Below are 19,273 nucleotides of genomic sequence, written 5' to 3'. Positions count from 1 at the left end.
TTCGAGCACAATACGCAGGTATCGCAGCAAGATTTTCCACAGAACTCCACTGCGCCTGGGTTATGTTTGCCTGATCAAAGCGATACTCGTCACAATTCCGATTCCACAGTGTTCAGCACTACTGAACTCGCAAGGTTTTTCTCAAGCTGCTCGCAGCATCTCACGTTTCCCTGAAAGTTTGTTGATCTCAATTCCGAGGGGTGCGACTGCATATCGACCCAGGCTTCTCGCTTCTGCCTCCTTCTTCGAGCACACAGCGACCTTTCTAGCTGGGTGGGGAGCGGCTCCCTGGTGCATAGAGTCCGGCCCTTGCCGAAGATCAAGAGATGTTGAGGAATCTCTCAAGCCGCAGCTGCTCCTTGTCCCCGAAAGCTAGATTTCCCATTAAAGATAGCCATCAGGGCTGATCAAGCTGATTATTGTTTTCGGCATGGGCAAATGCTTGGCCGTGCTTCGCATAGAGAACAGTGTCAGTAACAACATACTTGTCACTAGTGACCATTGATGTTGGTATTTTGAAAGGTTGATGCTTGAAGCTGGGACTCTAGGGCGTCTTTGGCACTCTCAAAACAGATTCATGTTCGGCCTTGAACCAAGTGCTCGCAACCACCGTCGCTCCGACAACCCACGCTGGAAGCCAAATGCATAGCACACCGACTGGAACGCCCCAACTACCCCAGATATTCCAACCAAAGGCAAGTCGTGTAAGCCATTGAATCTGGTCATTTCCCAGAAGAAATGAGGCAGCGAAAAATAGTGCAGACGGACTTAAGATGGTGAGAAGTGCGTATTGAAGGACTGCTAGAACTGGTTTCCCTGGGGTCCTGTTCACCATGGCGAGTGGAGTAGCAATAATACCCAAACACATACTCAGGCTGAAGTTCAGTGTCGCGAGAACCGTTAAGAACAGGCCTAGCACTAAAAGGCTCAAAGATTTGAGAAGGGTGTATTGGAAGTGTGTAGAGGAAGGAGTGGCTGATTTCGACGGATCTTGTGAGCCGTTTGGCAAGCTCGAAGCTAGAAATACCGGCAAAAGTGGAAGAACGACGGAGAATAGGGTAAATGCTGAAGGTAAAGACGTGGAGCCGAGCGTGGTCAGGAGGTATAACGGGCCGAGCGAGGCAAGATGAATTCCAGTCAGAAGAGCAATTGGAAGGACGAGTTGCCTGTCGACTGGCTCGAAAGTAGTTGAAGCCTTGTCGTTGGTATCAGGCACCGAAGTCCCCTTAGTTGAAGAATCTTTCCCATTTAAACGTGTCTCCAATTTGCCTTCAGGCTTTGACGAGATCGTTTCAACCCGCTGGTAGCCACTTTCCACCCAAAGGTAGATCGCCATAAGAGTATATGAAGCAGCGATGGCCATGGCGCTCGGAAGATATGTTCCAATGCTGACAAAACGGTTGCATTGCATGAGCAGGTAGAAGAAAAAGCTTTGGTGTAACTTTTCAAGTAAGTTATTCAGACTTCGGCAAATGCTTTCAATAGTTCTCCCAAAAGCCATCTCATCTTGCCAGCCTTGTCCAATCGCAGTCAAGGTGATGGCATCGATGTGATAACTCATGAAGCTAGAATGTGGACCAGTCGCATGTCCCAAAGCTTGAGATGACATGCCTCGCATCAAGGTCTGAACGCGCGAAGGGTAGGCGCCCTGCTTGTCTTGCTGGGTAAAGGTTTGCTGGAACTGGATAGTGGTGCCAATTCCCATCTGACCCGTTGAGATTGATACCGCGGTGTTGAACAGATCGAGATTTGGAAGTGCACCGTTGATACCATCGTATGCAATGTGGAAATTCTCAAATCGATGTTCAAATGGATAGTCGATACAAACGGCGCCTTGAAGAGCACCGGACTTTAGAGATAGGTCCTGGACGTATTTTGGATTGTGAGCGGAGTGGTAAGCATCGATCCATGCCTGCGGACCAACCGAGGAGTCCGGAGTGACCAGGAATATGATGTCTTTCGACCACAGTGACCAACGTTTGAAATAGCGGGCCAGAGAGATCAGCAGCGTCACACCATTCAAGTTGGAGACGTCATCAATGTTCCTGAGGGCGGCGAGTACAACAATGGCTTCTGTACCATCTCCACGTGGTGCATGGAGGACTGCATGGACATTCTCGCCCTCGTGGACTTGACCCGATGAAGTGAAAGAGTAGCGCTGTCGCGCGCTTTTCAGACCAGCACTGCGGAACAGATCCTGGATCTTGGTATTTCTCTTGTCCTCTGCTGCTCTAATCTCATCCTGCGTCAACGTCTGGTTTGCCCCCAGGGCTGGGTCCAGGGCGGACTCTAATTCATGTCTGTATGCTCGGAAGACATTCTGTTCACTTCCACCAAAATAGGTGTGGACTTGTCCGGGCAACAAGGCGTTCTCGGATATATATGTTTGACGAGAATACTCGTTCAGTGGCAGGAGGAGGACCCAAGCAATGCCCCCAAGGACGCAGAGGAAGGACAAGAAAGGAGGGAGGCGCCGCAGTCGAGGATCGTCTTTGCGGAGGTTAGAGAGGGCGTTTCCTGGAGACCACGTTAATGATTGAGTAGACCTCAGAGAGATATCCGAGATACGTACGCAAAAGGCCCATTCTGTACTCGCATAAGAAGCTCCTGCTTTACTCCGCGCTCCTAATGACGGGCGTGCAAGAATGGGTGTTTCTGGCTACTTGGTAAAGGACATGTGTACGGAGAAATCCATAATGGAAACACTCAATAATTTCTCCGAATATTATCCGCCTGTTGGCCTGCATTCAGATTTGGTACTGCTGAGCGCAATTCACATTTACGAAAGGGCTCTTTGTTTATACTTGGACATTATTCATGGATTCATGGCGAATATTGTATACATGCAGGCTTTCAATCAATGGGTGCGCGCCTCAAGAGAGGGCATATTCAAAACATTGAATTCCAAAATTCACGGTCCAAGTCTCTGACCAGGCCCTGAACTTGAGCCATTTCCAATCCAGCCCAGTCCAATTGGGCTCATGTGTTCGTTGGGTCCACTTGTCGAGCTTGACGGGAGTACACCATATCTGCCGTATGTCTTTTGGTCAACAGAGACATAGTAAGGCAGCCGTCCGAGTAGATTCAATTTGCCCTCAATCCACCGTAGAGCTTTCTCCGGTGGTGCCAGGAATCGTATGTAACCAAGACCCCCTATCAAATGTTAGAAGACATTTCTCGCCAGCGGAGGCAGTGGATCCCAAGACTCACATAGATAGCCTGTTATGCAGCCACTAAGATGGCCCAGGAAGGACGTGTTAGGGATCAATATCCAAATGACCACAAGCAAGACTAGAGGTGTTATCCAGGTTGGTATTTTTTGCCCGGCGATGCTATCATGATTAGCTTGGTCCAGTACATGTATCCAATTGACTCGGAAACTTACTCGAAGTGAGGGTTCGCTCGGTACGTCTTGATGGCTTCGGATGCAAGCAGGAGGAAAACCCAGATACTGCAATGACTATCAGCGTATGACCTCCCTCTGAATTACATATCACATACCTTGCGCCCAAGACAGGCGTGTTATCTCGTAGAATCACATAGTCCAAAAGCAGATACAGAGCGGCCGGTATTTGACCCAAGGCTATCACGCGATCAGTATCTTTATTCATCTTTTGGGCATATAGATCAGGGCAACTCACGTCCCATGAACAGAGCAACACTTGTCAAAGTACCCCATTCCGCTTCGAATCTTTCCAATAGGGGAACCAAGCATATCGTGTCCATTAACATGTGGAAGAATCCCAGATGGATCAGTGGAAATGTATTCAATCTATACATGCTGCTGAATCCGATTTCTTTGGGGATCAATGCGCCCCATTGTATCACGCTCCAGACAGTTTGAAGCTCGAGAATCCAAAAGGCAATGATTGCGAGGAGGATGAGACGGGTGAAGAGAGGTAATCGAAGGATATATGTTCGTAGGCGCACGGGATTGAAGGAGGGTGGTCGGATGGGCAGATTTCCTATGCTTATCCTCGCAGGAGGTGCCATATTATATATAAGCTGCTTGCTCGCAGTCGTTATGCTCTAGGAGAGCAGGGGACTTGTTGAATCAAATCGCCAGTCGTAGGGTGCTGTTGATTGCTGTTGGATCGAGATGGGTGAATGCGGTAAGCGTGAAGGTGTTCTGGTTTAAAGCATGTGTGCAAACCACATATGCCTAACAGTCATGGTCAATCGTGGAGTACGAGTGATGGTTGTCGATGCTGCGACTTTGGAACAGTCGAAAGAGTTGGCTACTCGTATATTGTTAGGTTAGTCCACCTGTTTTTTAGAGTTGTGGAGAAAATAAGATTCCCCTTGGTGGATGTTAGCCCCCCCTGATTTCCGCCTCTGCCGGCCTTAACCACCTGCCTGTTCAGCCCGAGGCGCCCAAAGTGCCGCCTAGCTAAGCTTGTTACCTCGCCATGCGGCACCTACGAAGTGAGTACTATGATCTTTGTCCATCCAACATACCTATCAATGTAACTAGTTATCTCAGACTCCCAGCAGAGTCACAAATTACATACTCCGGCTTTTCAGTTCTGTCATGAAACTGCATCCAACTCTATCATTATGATTACTAGGTATGTACCTCTGGTAAGTAGGTAGATAATGGGTAGAAATATCTTGCAACACCAGTTGAAAAATCCCATGAAACACCAGGGTATCGTGCCAAAAAAACCAAATCTGCGATTCCTTGTTCAAGTCAGAAGACAATCAAGCTCTTCCAGACGGAATCGACAATGGGGTATCGCTCGCAGGCTATGCAACAGTTGCTCCAGCCAGTACAGCAGAATGATCGTGAGAACGTTAATCCTGGGTACGCATTACTTCCTCCTCACCTTCCTCTTTTCAATGTCGTTGCTAAAACAAAAGTTCAGGAGAGACGTCAATATCGACCTGGCGTTGAAGCCCGCTTGAGCTCTTTTTGTGTGGCCCATCCCTTGAGGGAGAGAACAATGATCTCATAAGCCATGATGAAGGCAGTCAAGCCCATCACAACAGTGAAGACAAACATGGCCATCAAATCGGCTGATTCCATGTAGTGGATGATGTCTTTGGTGCTGGCCATGAAGACAAGACCACCTGAGATGAGACAGAATCCCGAAACCAGCTCGGTAGGTGGCCGCGATGGGAAGATGGACGTGGGTGGTGAGATGTAGGTGAGGATGTATGTTCCAATCCGAGCAAATGCAAAACCGACAAGCAAATTACCCCATTGCTTGTGGACCATGGTCGACACCATTGATGCTTGGTGATGAGAAGACATCATGACTCCGAGTAGCAGAATGATCAAGGCTGGCATCGGGTTGAGGGATGCCTCATAGGCCTTTGGACCATCGCGCACTTTGTGTCCATCCCCGGAATGTTTTTCTGTTCGACCCGACATGTTTTCCACATTCACATTGAGGCATCGGCGAATGGTTTGGGACTCGATGAGCATACCGCACTGACCGAAGATGTTAGTATGTTGAGTCTCAGACTTGATCAAATTCTGTCAACTCACCAGTCCACCACCAAAGAACATGATGGAAATGGACACATGCTCAAGATCCTGCGCAGTCCATACATCCCCCCAAGCAGCCAAATGCTCCAGGAACACATTGGTACAGCCGTATAGCCAAATCACGAAAGACTCGACGAATTCAGCCGAGGGCATGCTGGCTTTCCATTGGCCAACCTCGCTACGATCCGGTTTAATGTTCCAGCTCCACCCCATGTCGGCAAAGCACCCCATCCAACGTCCAAGGGTGAGCAATCCGTACCAGAAGAAGATTCCTCCCTTGACGAAATGTGCCAGGCCGTTCAAGACATTTTCACCTCTCTGCAAATCATTAGTTCTAGGTCCGTCTCCCGGGAAAAGACCTTGCGACGGTTCAAGCGTGACTTACGAATATGCCTGCGTACGTTACCCCGCCAGTCACCAACGCGATGAATCCCAGGATCAGGATGGTCCTGTCGACAACATCGTACACTACCTCAATCAAGCGCAAAATCTTGGCCGAGAGCAGGTTCGGAACTCGTGCGGAAAGAAAGGCGTCGACACGACGGATGCGAAACCAACGAGATCCTGGCGACTGAGGCACCTCATGCGACTCTGCGGGGAGGTCATCCTGTTCATCGTCATCGTCATCGTCATCCGCAGGCAGTGGCTCGGGCTTCTCAAAGTCATCAAAAGTGTCTCGTCGATGTGGACCGGTGGGAGAAATGTCTCTGCTGTTCGACACCGAAGACCGCTCGGTCCCCTGACCACTGTCACCCGACCATCGATAGTCTGAATATGGTCGCATGGTGTGTTCTCGCAAGTCCGCTGCGGGCAGATGCAAGAATGCAGCGCGCTCGTAATTTGTTTCGTTGGCTCTCTTGCCGCGCCCGGAATAGGTGAACAGCAAGCTCATGATCAACTGCGCGGTCATGACCCACGTCGCGATCCATCCGATTTTGTGGTGAGCGTTGTTTTCATAAAGATCCGGAGTGTCGACGTTGTATACTGTTCCAAACACGACGCCGGCTCCATTCAACACCAAGAACAAGAATTGGATCGGTAGGGCGAACCTCGATTTGGCGACGCTCAACATTACACCTGTTCGTGTTAGAGAACCTTTATTCATACCCTGTCGCTTGACTTACCTAAGGGGAGGACAAAGAACCACGCTGCGACCATGAGGACGATGTGAGCCAGCATCATATTTGCATGCAAGTCGAGGCCATAATAACTCGGGGCGTCATAGTTGTTGATCTCCTTGGTGCCGGGTTGCCTGTCAGGCACTTCAGAGTTGCTCACGTTTCCCATGTCCATGCCATCATGCTCGTCATCGCCGTGAGCTAGGACGACTACAGCAAGATTCAGCAGCACTGCTGCTATGTTGTGTCGGGAGAACCCCATCCGGTCTCTGAAGACCGAGAGCAATCGAAGCTGACTTATTGTACCGACCAGGTCGCACAGACAGCGCGCGGTTGTAAAATAGCCTATCGTTTACGGTGGAACGATGAAAAAGAGATGGAAACCCGATGCGATGCGGGTATGGAGACAGGGTATGAATGCAAGACACTACCGATCTGTGTTACAAGTGACCACAGATGTCTATGATGGATGCGAACGCAAACAATACGTGCAACTTGGAGACGACAGAGAAGAGCAAAGACACGCCAGGCATGGCGCTTCCGGTGATTAATAAAAAAACAGAAAAGCGACGGGTCAAACACGAGTCATCGGCCATGGTCTGCGCGAGTACGCGATGGGGGAGTCCGTGGGTCATAGGTCAGCAATGCAGCAATGGCGCATGCTGGCAATAGTGGTATGGTTTACTGCATTTGGAGGACCGGATTTCTCGGATGTGCATGTGCTGGTATCGCCGTGCCGGACGTACGAGGAACCTGAGCAGCGACGTGGTGGTCCTGAGCGGTCGCGGGTTTGATTGGCGGAATGTTGCGGCGAAAACCGCCAAGCCGTTGCCAGTTTCTTCCCCTCGGAGCGTCCTGCGTCAGACTAAACTTTTTTCCACTGCCAACTGGAAAATGGAATAGGCACATCATCATACGAGCAATAGACTACAAGGTACCTATCTATGGTACCTATCCTCTCCTGGGCCGTTCTTCCGCTCTTCTACTCTTCCGCTCTTCTGGTGGAGTCCTCCAGTTATCCTTCTCTACGAAGCCAGACAGCAGCCTCGGGGGTTTACGCAGACTCATTAGCCCTTCCAAAGGGTTTCCTAAACTAAGGTTCTATTTAATCGTGGGATGACTATCTAGGTACCTAGTATAGTAGTCTACGTATGTGTACGTGTAAGCTCTTGGTACCATCAGGCTGCGAAGTAAACGTAGTCACTATTGGTGAGAGGGAGGTCGCTTCCTTGGAGCCTGATCAATCCTTTTCATCCTCGTTTGAGCTACCCGATTGAATTCGGTCTTTACCAGATCCCTTACCTTGATTGCCTCAACATAAAGCCGAGTCTAACAAGACTGACGTTTCTAACAAGGGCTACTAGATGTATCGATATGATCATCTCTATCAAGATTGAGTCGCGGACTCTTCGGAGGAGCGCTATCCAAGATGGCCCCGGAATGATGTCATTTGCGGCTGCGTTACTCATCCAAGGTCGGGTATCAACGCGGTATCGATGATCTACCTGAGAAGGCTGAACTTTTTTTCCTTGACGAGGACTTTTTTAACGCATCCTGGACCGTCGCTTCGTCCGTTGTTCTCGTGACACCACAACATGCACCGCCAATTCACATACCTACCCTGGCCAGCCCAAGTTCAGGCAACAGCACCTCAATCACCATTTTTGCTATACACCCGCTAGATTTCGTCTGAGATGCCTCGGACTGATGAGATCTGGTATGAACCAGCTGACAGAGGGCATCGACATCGACATCGATCTCGCAGATTTGAGTGCCTGCCAGTATCTCCATGAGCTTACACATCGCAATGACTCCATCAACCCCGTCAGGCCACTGACTAACATCAGTCGACGTGACAACTTTATGGTCGATAAGGATTGAACTTGTTGGCCTTAAAAACCTTGACAGTAATCCATTATCCGAGTTCCAGTCCTGGATTAGGTCAATTCAGTTGGTTTTAGTCGGTGAAGACGTGTTGGTGCCAGTGTGGTTTGTTCGATAATCCTTGGTGACTCAGCGCTCATGCCCACCGAGCCCCTGGGCAATGAGAGATGGTCAGCTGTACACTGATATGGGACACTAAAAAGTGGAAGCTGGCACTGACTGCCTGATCCCTGTGCACTGTACTCGTACGCTGCTTCCATTTGCGTGCTACTCGTTCGCTTACAAACTGACATCGACGCCCGCATTCTTCGCTTGACCAGGAAGCCCAGGAGTCTATCGTGTTAACAAGTGATGGTGTTCTCCAACTACTTCGGACTGGCGTACTCGCATTGAGCTTGTGGGACCCGCCTGTTCTCCTAAGCATCAGTTGGATCACTCCTCCTTCCAAGTGGCCGGCCTAAGAACATGATGGCTATGATGTGCTACATTCAGATCCTTCAGCAGTAATCGTGATCCGTGGAAGACTTGGATCATCAAACTTCAGGCCAGAATCCCAGCCATCGATTTCGCTTCGGCCAAAAGTCGTACCTTTTACTCGAAACAGTTCCCCTCGTTTGGTCACGAAGTATTCGGGCGGACCACACTCCCGAGTCGTGTCTGCCTCAATTTCCGCCCTTTCATTGTCTTGTCCTCCAATCATCTCCTGCTCACAACTTCCCAGATGGGTGACTTACCTCAACCGAGCGTCCATGGAATCAGATCACTTGACACGGGTGCTTTGCGACTTTCCACCCTATTTGCTCTACGATATCGGTGTTCGTACTAAAAAGTCCCTCGCCTATCCGTCAATGCGTTTCAGCCTTTGCCTATCATGTCCTGCAGAGCCCTCATCATTTCAATCTGCAGATCACTGCACCAACTACATGAAAAAGCCGCACGCTTGAGCATGACAGTGGAGGTGGTGTCTGGTGGAAAGACCAATTCGCAATCACACGCTAACGCCGACTTGGTCTGACGAAAGCTTGAACAATAGAATCCTGTCTGCCTCCCCGCCTCATGAAGCGACGAATGTTCGCACCCAAGCCTTACCCCTACCAAGTACCTCGTAATACTTCAATAATTATGCCTACCACGTCGTGCTACTTATGCATTGCTTGGGAGCGCCCTTTGCTTCGACACCCACACTGGGCGTGTGCAATCAACGGCCACAATTGAGGCAAGCGTACTCTCAGAGCGATAATGACAGTACCATCTCACCTCTCTGCCTGATACACTTGACTAAAATTCTGTGGCTACTCAGCAATCAAGTTAGCAACATCCACCTAGTGCGGCTTATTCCATGACTCTATCAAATACATTACTAATGACTAGAACGTTCTTCGCATTCAGGAGGAAAATTTTCCACATCACATGTGAAATGTCTTGTACTCCAAGCCCGGAATGAAGCCACCGTAAGAGCGAACCCGATGCTTGGTGCCGTTCAACCCGTTCCATCCACGAGAGCCTGAGAGAAACGCGAGTCAAGCGACAGGAGACTCCATGGAGCCAAGTAACTAGCCCTTCACCTATACTTGATGCTCGCACACCATACCTCCCGAGTAAGTACTCCATTCATGCTCCTAGAGTAATACAGCAATGGGGCATGCATACCGCATACTCCTGCCATGACAATGCAAGTCCCCACCCTACATGACGAACGGCGGGCTTGTCAAGTAGTCCGGGTCTCCTGTCCGATCCCTCGGCTTATTCAAGTGACTTATTGCACCAATAGACTCGTCAACGTACTGATAGTCCACACTGCAAGCTCGTCTGACGAGGTCACCAGGACACCCGACCCGTCGCCGAGTGATCAGATCGACCACTATTCCCGGCATTATTCATCACCGCCTGTCGGCTCTCTGTCGGTCCTCTGTACTCGGCACGCAGAACATAAAAATAAGCGGCCAGCCTTGCAGCGGCATCAATATCCTTCCGAAAGGCGTGCATAAAATGCGCCACAGGGCCGTAATTTTTTGGCTAGGTCCATCATCCCATGTATGGCTTTCAAGTTATGCTCGATAGGTAGGTACGTTTTAACTACCCTCCTGCCGTTTTTCAGATCGTTTTATGCACAATGAAAGATTCAACATCCATCTTAGCTGTACGACCGGTCCATTACACTTGCGTCAAGGCAGTCTGTAGCACACCAAAGGCATGACCAGACAGGCTACCTATTCATTGTTGGACTGCGATTGAATCCTCCAACATTTGATCTCCTGATCGTTCGAGTGCGTGCCCATCGACCAAGATACCTGCTAAACATGACGATAACTATTCCCAGTATTTGAGATGACCACGGCGTCCCTGCCATCGGTGCTTTCCGCCGATGCATCGAATTTGAGGCCTGTGCCTCGAACACCATTTCACGGGATCGGTATTCGAAAAACAGCAAGTACAAGTCGTGATATTCAAGTGCATTTGCAGAACTCGTGGAGCATGTGGAGTTTTCATCACCCCGGGCCATCGTTGCCGGACTGATTTTCTTTTTTCTCACGGCGTTCTGAGATTGTCTCATCATATCGCCCTCCTCTCCTCTCCTTGCATAAGGTAGGTGATTCACGACTAACTGCAGTGCATCATCTGCACCAACTTCTGACCAGCATCTCTTGCCCCACGACGGAATCCCAGAGCCTTCGTGGCTGGCGAGCTCGCTAGAGAGGTCATCCAGCCTCGGATCAATGCCACCGCCATCACGGCGATCGATCTTGTTGGCATCAAGGTCAACTGAAAAGGAAAAAGTGAATAGAAGACGGTTTCCGAAAGGTAACGTTATCATTCATTGATCTGAAGGAGGGCCGTCCTCCACCATACCGAAGAAACAGACCTCATTGGTATCTCATCTACCTTATAAAACCAGTGAGATGAGTATAGCACCCGACACCCGAAACTCGCGATACAGTACATGATTAAACACGATCCAGATTCCTCAGGGAGTAGAACAACAGGTACGCCTCTTGCCGCATGACATCTTCGGTCGTGGTGGCGCTCACGATCTCATCGTCGAAGCGAAACCATTTGTTGTCCTGTCGGCAGAACGCAAAGTAGTGGCCGTTCTGCGCGTGCTCGCCCTGATGCACCACCACACAATCAAGGTCGTACATGTAGTCGTTTCTCGGCTTCTTATCCTTGTCCTTATCTTTGCCGTTATGTTTACCGTTGGTGGCTGGTGCTGAGCCCGGTGGAGCGGGAGGTTTGGTCGACCAAGGCGCCATGTCGAGATGCAGTGGGAAGTCGAGCTTTCCTTCATATTTCTCAGGGATGAAGGTACCGGTGCCGAGTTGTTTCATGCCGAAGCGCTTGACGTGCACACAGAGGATGGCGGGTAGTTTGCGGATCCGTGTGTGTTTGCTGGCAGATCTTCGCTCGTTGCACTCCTGACAGCTATATTGTTCGGGACTTAATGGTTCAGGAGTGGTGAAGGACTTCAAACACTCGTAGAGGGTAGGAATGGCGATTTTGAGGTTCTCGGCGGCCGCGGCCTTCTTCTTCTTTTTGAGCTGTTTCTTAAAATCGAGGCCAATGCTCGAGAATTCATCCTCCCGACTTGAGACTGTATGGCACGTGTCGCAAGTGATCTGACTGTTGTACCGACCATAGAACACCTTGTGGAAGAAGCATACACACTGTTTGTCTGAAGAGCCATTGATGATCGTGGAGCCTTTATCGGTGGTGGTACCTGGTGCTGGATATTGCTGGACCGCTTCATGGAGACGATCAATAATACACATGAACCATTCTTGCGCATCTTGCTGGCCTTTACCGGACATTTCCTATCGTCTTTTGTTAGCAATCCAGCAAACCAAGTAAGAATGAATGAAGCAAGCTTACCGGGATGTTCTTCCAGGAGGCAAATAAGAGATTCACAGCGTGTGCAGGAAGTGGTTGATCGACCATGGTGACATCCGAGAACAATTCAGTCATGCCGCAAGCAACACAAGTTTGTTGCTCTTTCTTTTCTTCCGAATCATCGTCTTCCGAGTCTGATTCGTTCTTTTTCTCGGGTTCTTTGGATATTGAACAAGTGTGGGTGGGATGGCCCATGCCGAGGAAGTAGCTGGCGAGAAGCGGGTTGTGCACCATCATCTGCAACACAGCATTCATGTAGCACGTTTCTCCCAGATTGAAGAGACCTCGTACTCCACTCCGGCCACATGGCCGCTGAGAGGTGTTGGCCGTCAGGTAAGAGTCATCCTCCTCGCCAATGGACTCTGCAAGTTTCCGTTTCTTGCTGGAGGGAAAGAAGCTAGGGTCGTAAACAAGATCGTTGCAACGCCCACAGTAGACCGATTTCTGACCAATGGCAAAGTCATGTTTTGTTTTGGAGAAGTGTTTGTCGAGGGCTAGAAAACTGCCAGTGGTGGAGCATGAGATACATGAATACTGAGCAAAGTTTGGGTCGAGGTTGTTTGGTGATTGCCGAAATTGCTTGATCTTCTCAATACTGTCGTTGTCCAGATGCTCGCATCCGGCGATTGGCATATGCAAGGCAAGAGCCATGATTACGATGGTGAGCTTTAAGAGAAAGTTGAAGCTCTAGTAGTCCAGAAGGAATCTAGCATCTGTCAGGAGTGAAAGATTGAGGTCCGCCACCCTGGCAAGATGACCTCGACGAGTGAAGACCGGGGCAGAGTGCTGGCCTTTTACTCAATAGCACAATAGCAAGGCAGCGGGGACAATAGGATTCACTCTGCAGAAGGTGAATGTCAACAGGTTGAATAGCACAGTTGAAGTGAATGATGGATGTCGGGATACTGGTTTCAAAAGTTCTGATGACCTGATGGAGGTCAGAGGCTAAACTTGAGCCGCCCAGCCGCTAAATTTTAAGCTCCACGCGATCGGCAGTACCTGCCTTAAGACTCGCATTATTCTTGATCTTCCAGCCTTGCATACCAGCATGTCTTCACTATATCTTCATCCTGATCTTTGATATTTGTGACTGGACACTCCGTTGTAGTTTAAAATCCAATAAGTGTCCCAAGTCAAGTTTAATCCCCGTAGAAAATAACTCAACGAGTCATACGCCAGGGCTGGGACCAGGTCAGGACTATCAACTTGTAGATTCTCTTTTCCGGGCAATATCACATAGAAAGTAGGTTCATCATCAATACCATGATTGAAAACATAGAGCATGCCGATACATTCCCAGTTCATCTCCACAAAGGCTGTTCAACTCCCTCCGACGCAAGGCCAAGAGGCTGAGATGTACCTGTGAAAGTCAACCAACCGGCTTGAGCCGATGTTTACCCATACGCGCGTTCTCCATACCAAGATACCACGACAATTGCACACTGGACGATGAATCATACAAAGAGATATAAGACGACGCATAAACGCATCTAACACTCCTCAACAAAAATAAAATCAACCAACATGTCACAAAACCGCGCCCCTTCGCAAACGCGTCTCCCGTCAAGGGCTCGATCACGCTCTCCCGTAGCCTCCAGACCAACAACACCACTTCGACCATCATCGCGCTCCTCGTTCCGAACATCACAGAACAACACCTTCAGCGGGCCATCGCCGCTCGACGCCTTCGAGCCCCAATTTGCCGAACTCAGCGACTCGATGGCCGACCTCGAAGCGAACCTGATGCATCTCCAGCTCATGCACGAGAGCCTCAGCCGGTTCGGAGAGAGTTTTGCGAGTTTCCTCTACGGACTGAACATGAATGCATTCGTCGTGGACTTCCCCGAGGTAAGTGAATGGATTGCTCCCGTCTTGATACATCTACAGTACTCGTCCAATCCATGCTCTATTCAACCCGACATTCTGACCCAAGCGCATGTTTTGTTCTTTCAGGCACCACTCCCAGAATCCATCAAGCGATACCAGAAGCGACAGCGAGCTCAAGAGGGTGGAGCGGTGGACGACACGACGATCTTGACCGGCGGCGGCGATGGTAAGACCGGCGACGCGGAGACGACATTCATGGGGGCCGATGCCAGCTTTGCGAGTCTCAAGGCCACGCCACGTCGGAGGACCATCGGGTCGACAGTGACGCCCAGCACGGCTTCAACCGCCAAACAGAGTACGACATCCTCCTCCTCAACGCGTGGCGGCATTCCGAGTAGGGCTGTCAGAGGTGTCAACCGTGGTGGGAGAGGGAGTGGCCTGCCGCGTGGGAGAGGTCGAGGTGTGAAGTAGTGCTAGGTGGCTAATGGGATTCTATGTGGTGTTCTCGGAGTTGAAGCACGTCTAGACCTGATTCGAATCGAACTTCTGAGCTTCGATCGTGAGCAGAGCTCCATCAAATTCTGGCATGCCACTCCCAGTTACCGCATCGAGAGGAAGCTGGCTACAGATTTACCAAGGCTTGGTCGTCAAGCGAAACACGGGAGTGAGCACAGTCAATTGATAACCAATTCGGCCCGCAATAGCTTGATCATGATCACAATGACCTCTAAGATTCTGATAACCAGTGATCATGTTCTAAGGGCAGAAGGATGCAGTGTTATGATCCCACTCCTAGTCGACCCTACCGACTCCAGACGGACCAGACCGATGCTGTATCAATGCAACATCCTCAAAAAGCCGTGTCACTTTCTACTGGTACATCAGGCCCGAATTACACAAGCCCTTATTGAGAACAGCGAATCACAACCCGTCAAAGTCACCACCTGGGCCATCATCCTCATCCAGTTCACCTTCCACGATTTCCTTTGCCAACTCACGCTCCCGCTCACGAGCCTCTTGGGCGTTCTTGAGTTCCAATCGGTGCTGGTTCATGGGAAATCGCATAGCCTGTGGACATGTAAGTCGCTGAATAAACAAAGCAGAAGTAGAATGTTAGACATACCTTGACACTTTCATCGTGTAGAGCCAAACAGGCTTGAATGCGTTCGTGGAAGACATCACCTGGTTCTCTTGTGGCATACACATCGCCAACTTCCTTGCTCTTCATATAGCCTCGCTCGTGGTCAAGGCTTGCTTCGATAACCCCATCTCTGATTGCCTTGGCCACAATATATTCCGCGGACTCCTCGCTGTCCAGTCCGAGACGTAAACACATATCACGCAGTGATATTCTGGCATAGGATAGCGACATCATGCGAATACCTGTTCTGATAACATTCTGTCGGAGTCTTAGAATCAATGTGTATGTATCATCCTTCCGGAAAGTCGAGTTGTACTTTTGAACCAGATTTTGAAAGCCGCTGACATCACCAGAGCTGACGGCCAGGACCAATTGGAGGTATGGCTGCAGGGATTTCTCTAGGCTGGGTTGACGGAAAACGGCGCGATCTGGGATGTCTCCCATCAACAACTCAACCACGATGAGCAGTTTGGTTGATGCTTGATAGAATCCGCTGGCCTTGTATGATGTTGGGGACTTGCGACTGGCACCCGTGAGGTGCTCATGAGCCTCAGTATACCTCAATTGAATGGCGCGGATACGTCCCAGATAGTACAGGTATCGTGCATATTGATTGTTTGCAGCAGCAGTTGGGAATTTAGTATGGGAGATCAACAAGTCGGCCTGTGTGATGTGTGACGTGAGGAGGTAATTCCGCAGGAGTAAGGTAGTGACTGCAGCCTGAATGTCTTGGTCTTTGCGCAAAGTAGCTGTCCTCAGTGCATCTAAGAGATTTTTTCGGATTGAGATAACCGCTGCTGATGGAGATGGTGGTAGAGGCGCCGATTCCTCGAAGAAAAGGGCATAATAGAAGTACACGCGTGCAGATAGTGAATCAAGAGTTCTTCTGTTCAGCGTGCGAAGGTGCTCGACAAGGGCGCCCGAAAATTGAGACCCGGCATTGATTGACTTCTTGTCGTAGAGATGGACCTGAACAAGAATAGACAGGTAAACATCAACCTCGGGTAAAACGTCTTTCTGAGCAGTCTTGGTTGGAGGAGCGTCCTTCTTGCTATGCCAATCCCCGACCTTATCCCTGGGAAATGACGGGTCATCCTTTACTGCGCTGAGAAGCGAAATGGCTGTCGCGGTAGGAATGGGATATGTCTCGGTGATGACAGAGGCCAATACGTCTGCAGTAAGTTGCTTCCGCACCGAAGGTATAGACCGGAGAACTCTCAGGCTGAAGCGAGGGTCAAATTGACTGACAGCTCGCTCAAGCAGCGGAAGATTGGCCTTGATATCTGCAACGGGTAGTCAGTAACATATCTAGGTGAAGACACCACCCACATACCAGTGATTGCTTTCTCTTTGGGATCAACCGGAATTTCTTTGGCATTCGCGGCATCGGCTTCGTCGGCTCCATTCGCAACATCGGCTTCGGTTGCTTTAGTAGGAGCGGTGGGTTTGTTAGATCCTTTGGAAGGCGGAACAACTACTGTCATCTCATCGTCGCCATCCTTGTCTTTTGAGCCTTTTGAATCCTTTGTGTTGTTTTGACTGCTTCCTGAACCATTGACGCCATTTGAACTGGAGCCATTCAGGCGAGATTTATCGCCGCTCATCTTTACGGAGAGAGGTATGGATTTCTCCTATGGTCTCGATGGCGAAGAGGAGGGGGAATGGTCGGCAGCCAAGATGTTCGGGACACTGAGGGAGTTATCTCGCGGAGTTTGTGACTATCTTGTCAATTGGAAGGTTGAATGTCAGTTTGTCGCTGCCAGATAACAGATCGAATGAGCAAGAGCTCTTTATCTACCAGAAAAACAGGTTGACCTCCGAGAGTGAGATAGTCACAGTGACCTTAGTGAAGTAGAGGAGACACTAACGAGTAACAGGAATGTGAAGTTGTTCTTGATTAGAGTGATGAGGCAAGGTGGAAATGTGTCTGGGGAGACTGGAGTGCAAGTTGGAGGTTGGATGTGATGTGATTTCCGGATAAATGTGTTAATCCGAGGATGTCAAGCGCAGGCAGAGCCTAACACGCGTTTGACCGTGGCTACCCCCAAACTACGATAACCACAACATACTCTTACATTGTCCTTCAGAAATGATGCGCGACTAGTTAGGAGTGCGATCCTCCACAATCTAGAATTGTCGTGTCGATTGCTCTGCACACCTGTTTTCAATCTAGGCTCTGGCTTACCACCTAGCATAGGTTCATGCTGCACATTTGTAAACGATAGCAACCCAATCAGCCAATTGACCTCACGATGGCATTGCTCGCAAGTCACCTCGAGCAGATAGCTCTATCCTCAAAGTCCATTGCGCAATTGGAGTAAGTTCAGAAACCGGAGCCCGCCGCTTCATACTGAAGTGCTCTTCACAGGTTTCCTCCTCCCAAGAGCTTCACCAATGCGCTACTTGGACAACATGAAATTACCACTTTAATTCGTGACACTGAACCACATGAGCGGGCGTTGTTTTCCATCGATCCTAGCGCCATCAGTAGGTCTACTCAGAGTGGTTCCGCCCGACATCCTCTTGCTGAAAATGCCACTCATGGTCGAAAGAGCATGCTCCCATCAGCCCAGCCAGTGAAACAATCTGCGGTGACCAGGTTGTTAGGAAGTGAAATGCTACGAGAGATCAGACAGTCAACTAGCAATAGTGCACGATCACAAGAGCGTGTCAATATCGAAGTCTTGCTTCGAGGAGCAGAAAAACTATGTCAGGTCTACACTGTTCCAGGTATGGCCGACAAAATCCAACCGCTACGAAAGAGACATCGAGATATCTCAGCATCCGTGCTCTTGCTTGAAGAGAAGGTTCGACAACAGCAATCTTTGTCGGATCGTCGAAACAAAGGCTTAAGTGAGGACGAGACAACTGATGGATTTGCGGACGAGGAGTTCAACGCGGACTCGCAAGATACTGCTACGTTCACTATGGAAGATCTTCAAGCCGAAGAAGCCGAAATTCGAGAGCTCGAAGCCCGAAAGAAGCTCTTAGAAGACCGAATTTCTGGTATTGAACGAGATCTTGGTGGTCTAAGGTAGTACCGCTGATCTGAAGATTTATATTCGGTTTCTTGGATACATGGAATTCTACCCGCACAAGAACCATGGACCATGATCTTTTGCCTGGTGATAAGCTCAATGCATCAACATGTCTCGAAATCAAGACAATATGCGCCATGTCCGCATCCTTGGGCCTATATGAATGTCCATATTGTGAATCCCTAGGTATGGCGCGATTGATAAGTGTGAAGAACACAGATTCTATGCGGCTATTGGACAAAAGCGGATGGGAGACACCGTGCCAGTCGTCGCTGGTGCAATAAGCAACCAAGTCTTCTGCACTGACGGATATGCATCAAGCTGACTATGGTGTAGCCCTCGGGGGATACCATGGACTGCAGGCAGTCACCTCAAAGGCTGCGATGTCATGATGGTAGGTATGGAGGTTGCCTATCGCTCGTCGATGGTGTGGATCAAGAAGTGACAGCTGTCTGTGCTTGATGTCCCTCGATAAGGGACCTGTCAAAAGTGAAGAGCAGTTGTGATCTGACTTGATGATCCATCTGTGATCGGTCCCACACTAGATATGGACAGAGGGGAGGCCTGGAGAAGTATAACGCCGAGCCCAGTTAGTGCAAGGGAGATAGAGCTTCACTATGACGAGTTATTGTTCTGCTACTTTGGGACGGCCCACTGTAGAAATTGGAGTCAGCTAAACTACCCGGGGTGTCCTAACAATGCATATGCCGGTATGTAGAAAGCAACGGCTGCAATTGATGACAGTTTGCATTGATCAGTACGGAAAATATACCAGTTGATGCCACACCTTGCAGGAGGAGTATTCGGCCTGGGTCAGATTCATTTGAAGATGGATTATGACTATGGAGTCGAAAGTGTGTGGCCCTGAAGATGACGCACAACCACATGT

General features: G+C 49.7%; 7 protein-coding genes across 7 annotated transcripts; 2 read left to right on the top strand and 5 right to left on the bottom strand.

Moving 5' to 3' along the window:
• Positions 1-544: 544 nt before the first annotated feature.
• LTR84_007580 (uncharacterized protein) lies at positions 545-2,812 on the bottom strand (the record flags this gene model as incomplete). Its single annotated transcript, XM_064851133.1, has 2 exons — positions 545-2,546; positions 2,805-2,812. The coding sequence occupies 2 exons, from the start codon at positions 2,810-2,812 to the stop codon at positions 545-547; spliced, it is 2,010 nt and encodes a 669-aa protein (XP_064710136.1).
• A 99-nt stretch (positions 2,813-2,911) lies between these two features.
• On the bottom strand, positions 2,912-3,993 carry RBD2 (putative rhomboid protease; the record flags this gene model as incomplete). The annotated part of the gene is made up of 5 exons (XM_064851132.1): positions 2,912-3,153; positions 3,211-3,332; positions 3,386-3,451; positions 3,502-3,583; positions 3,642-3,993. 5 exons carry the CDS (start codon positions 3,991-3,993, stop codon positions 2,912-2,914), a joined length of 864 nt encoding a protein of 287 aa, XP_064710135.1.
• Positions 3,994-4,873: 880 nt separating this feature from the next.
• Positions 4,874-6,871, bottom strand: LTR84_007578 (uncharacterized protein; the record flags this gene model as incomplete). The annotated part of the gene is made up of 4 exons (XM_064851131.1): positions 4,874-5,434; positions 5,492-5,809; positions 5,877-6,568; positions 6,616-6,871. 4 exons carry the CDS (start codon positions 6,869-6,871, stop codon positions 4,874-4,876), a joined length of 1,827 nt encoding a protein of 608 aa, XP_064710134.1.
• A 4,567-nt stretch (positions 6,872-11,438) lies between these two features.
• On the bottom strand, positions 11,439-13,029 carry LTR84_007577 (uncharacterized protein; the record flags this gene model as incomplete). Its single annotated transcript, XM_064851130.1, has 2 exons — positions 11,439-12,302; positions 12,361-13,029. The coding sequence occupies 2 exons, from the start codon at positions 13,027-13,029 to the stop codon at positions 11,439-11,441; spliced, it is 1,533 nt and encodes a 510-aa protein (XP_064710133.1).
• An 873-nt stretch (positions 13,030-13,902) lies between these two features.
• Positions 13,903-14,676, top strand: LTR84_007576 (uncharacterized protein; the record flags this gene model as incomplete). Its single annotated transcript, XM_064851129.1, has 1 exon — positions 13,903-14,676. One exon carries the CDS (start codon positions 13,903-13,905, stop codon positions 14,674-14,676), a length of 774 nt encoding a protein of 257 aa, XP_064710132.1.
• Positions 14,677-15,126: 450 nt separating this feature from the next.
• On the bottom strand, positions 15,127-16,950 carry LTR84_007575 (uncharacterized protein; the record flags this gene model as incomplete). Its single annotated transcript, XM_064851128.1, has 3 exons — positions 15,127-15,273; positions 15,329-16,629; positions 16,680-16,950. 3 exons carry the CDS (start codon positions 16,948-16,950, stop codon positions 15,127-15,129), a joined length of 1,719 nt encoding a protein of 572 aa, XP_064710131.1.
• Positions 16,951-17,598: 648 nt separating this feature from the next.
• On the top strand, positions 17,599-18,384 carry LTR84_007574 (uncharacterized protein; the record flags this gene model as incomplete). Its single annotated transcript, XM_064851127.1, has 2 exons — positions 17,599-17,663; positions 17,715-18,384. 2 exons carry the CDS (start codon positions 17,599-17,601, stop codon positions 18,382-18,384), a joined length of 735 nt encoding a protein of 244 aa, XP_064710130.1.
• Between the last annotated feature and the right edge of the window lie 889 nt (positions 18,385-19,273).

The sequence above is a fragment of the Exophiala bonariae genome, assembly GCF_035927105.1.
Source record: "Exophiala bonariae strain CCFEE 5792 chromosome Unknown scaffold_3, whole genome shotgun sequence".
Lineage (NCBI taxonomy): Eukaryota > Fungi > Ascomycota > Eurotiomycetes > Chaetothyriales > Herpotrichiellaceae > Exophiala > Exophiala bonariae.
This window is presented reverse-complemented; position numbering and strand designations above follow the sequence as displayed.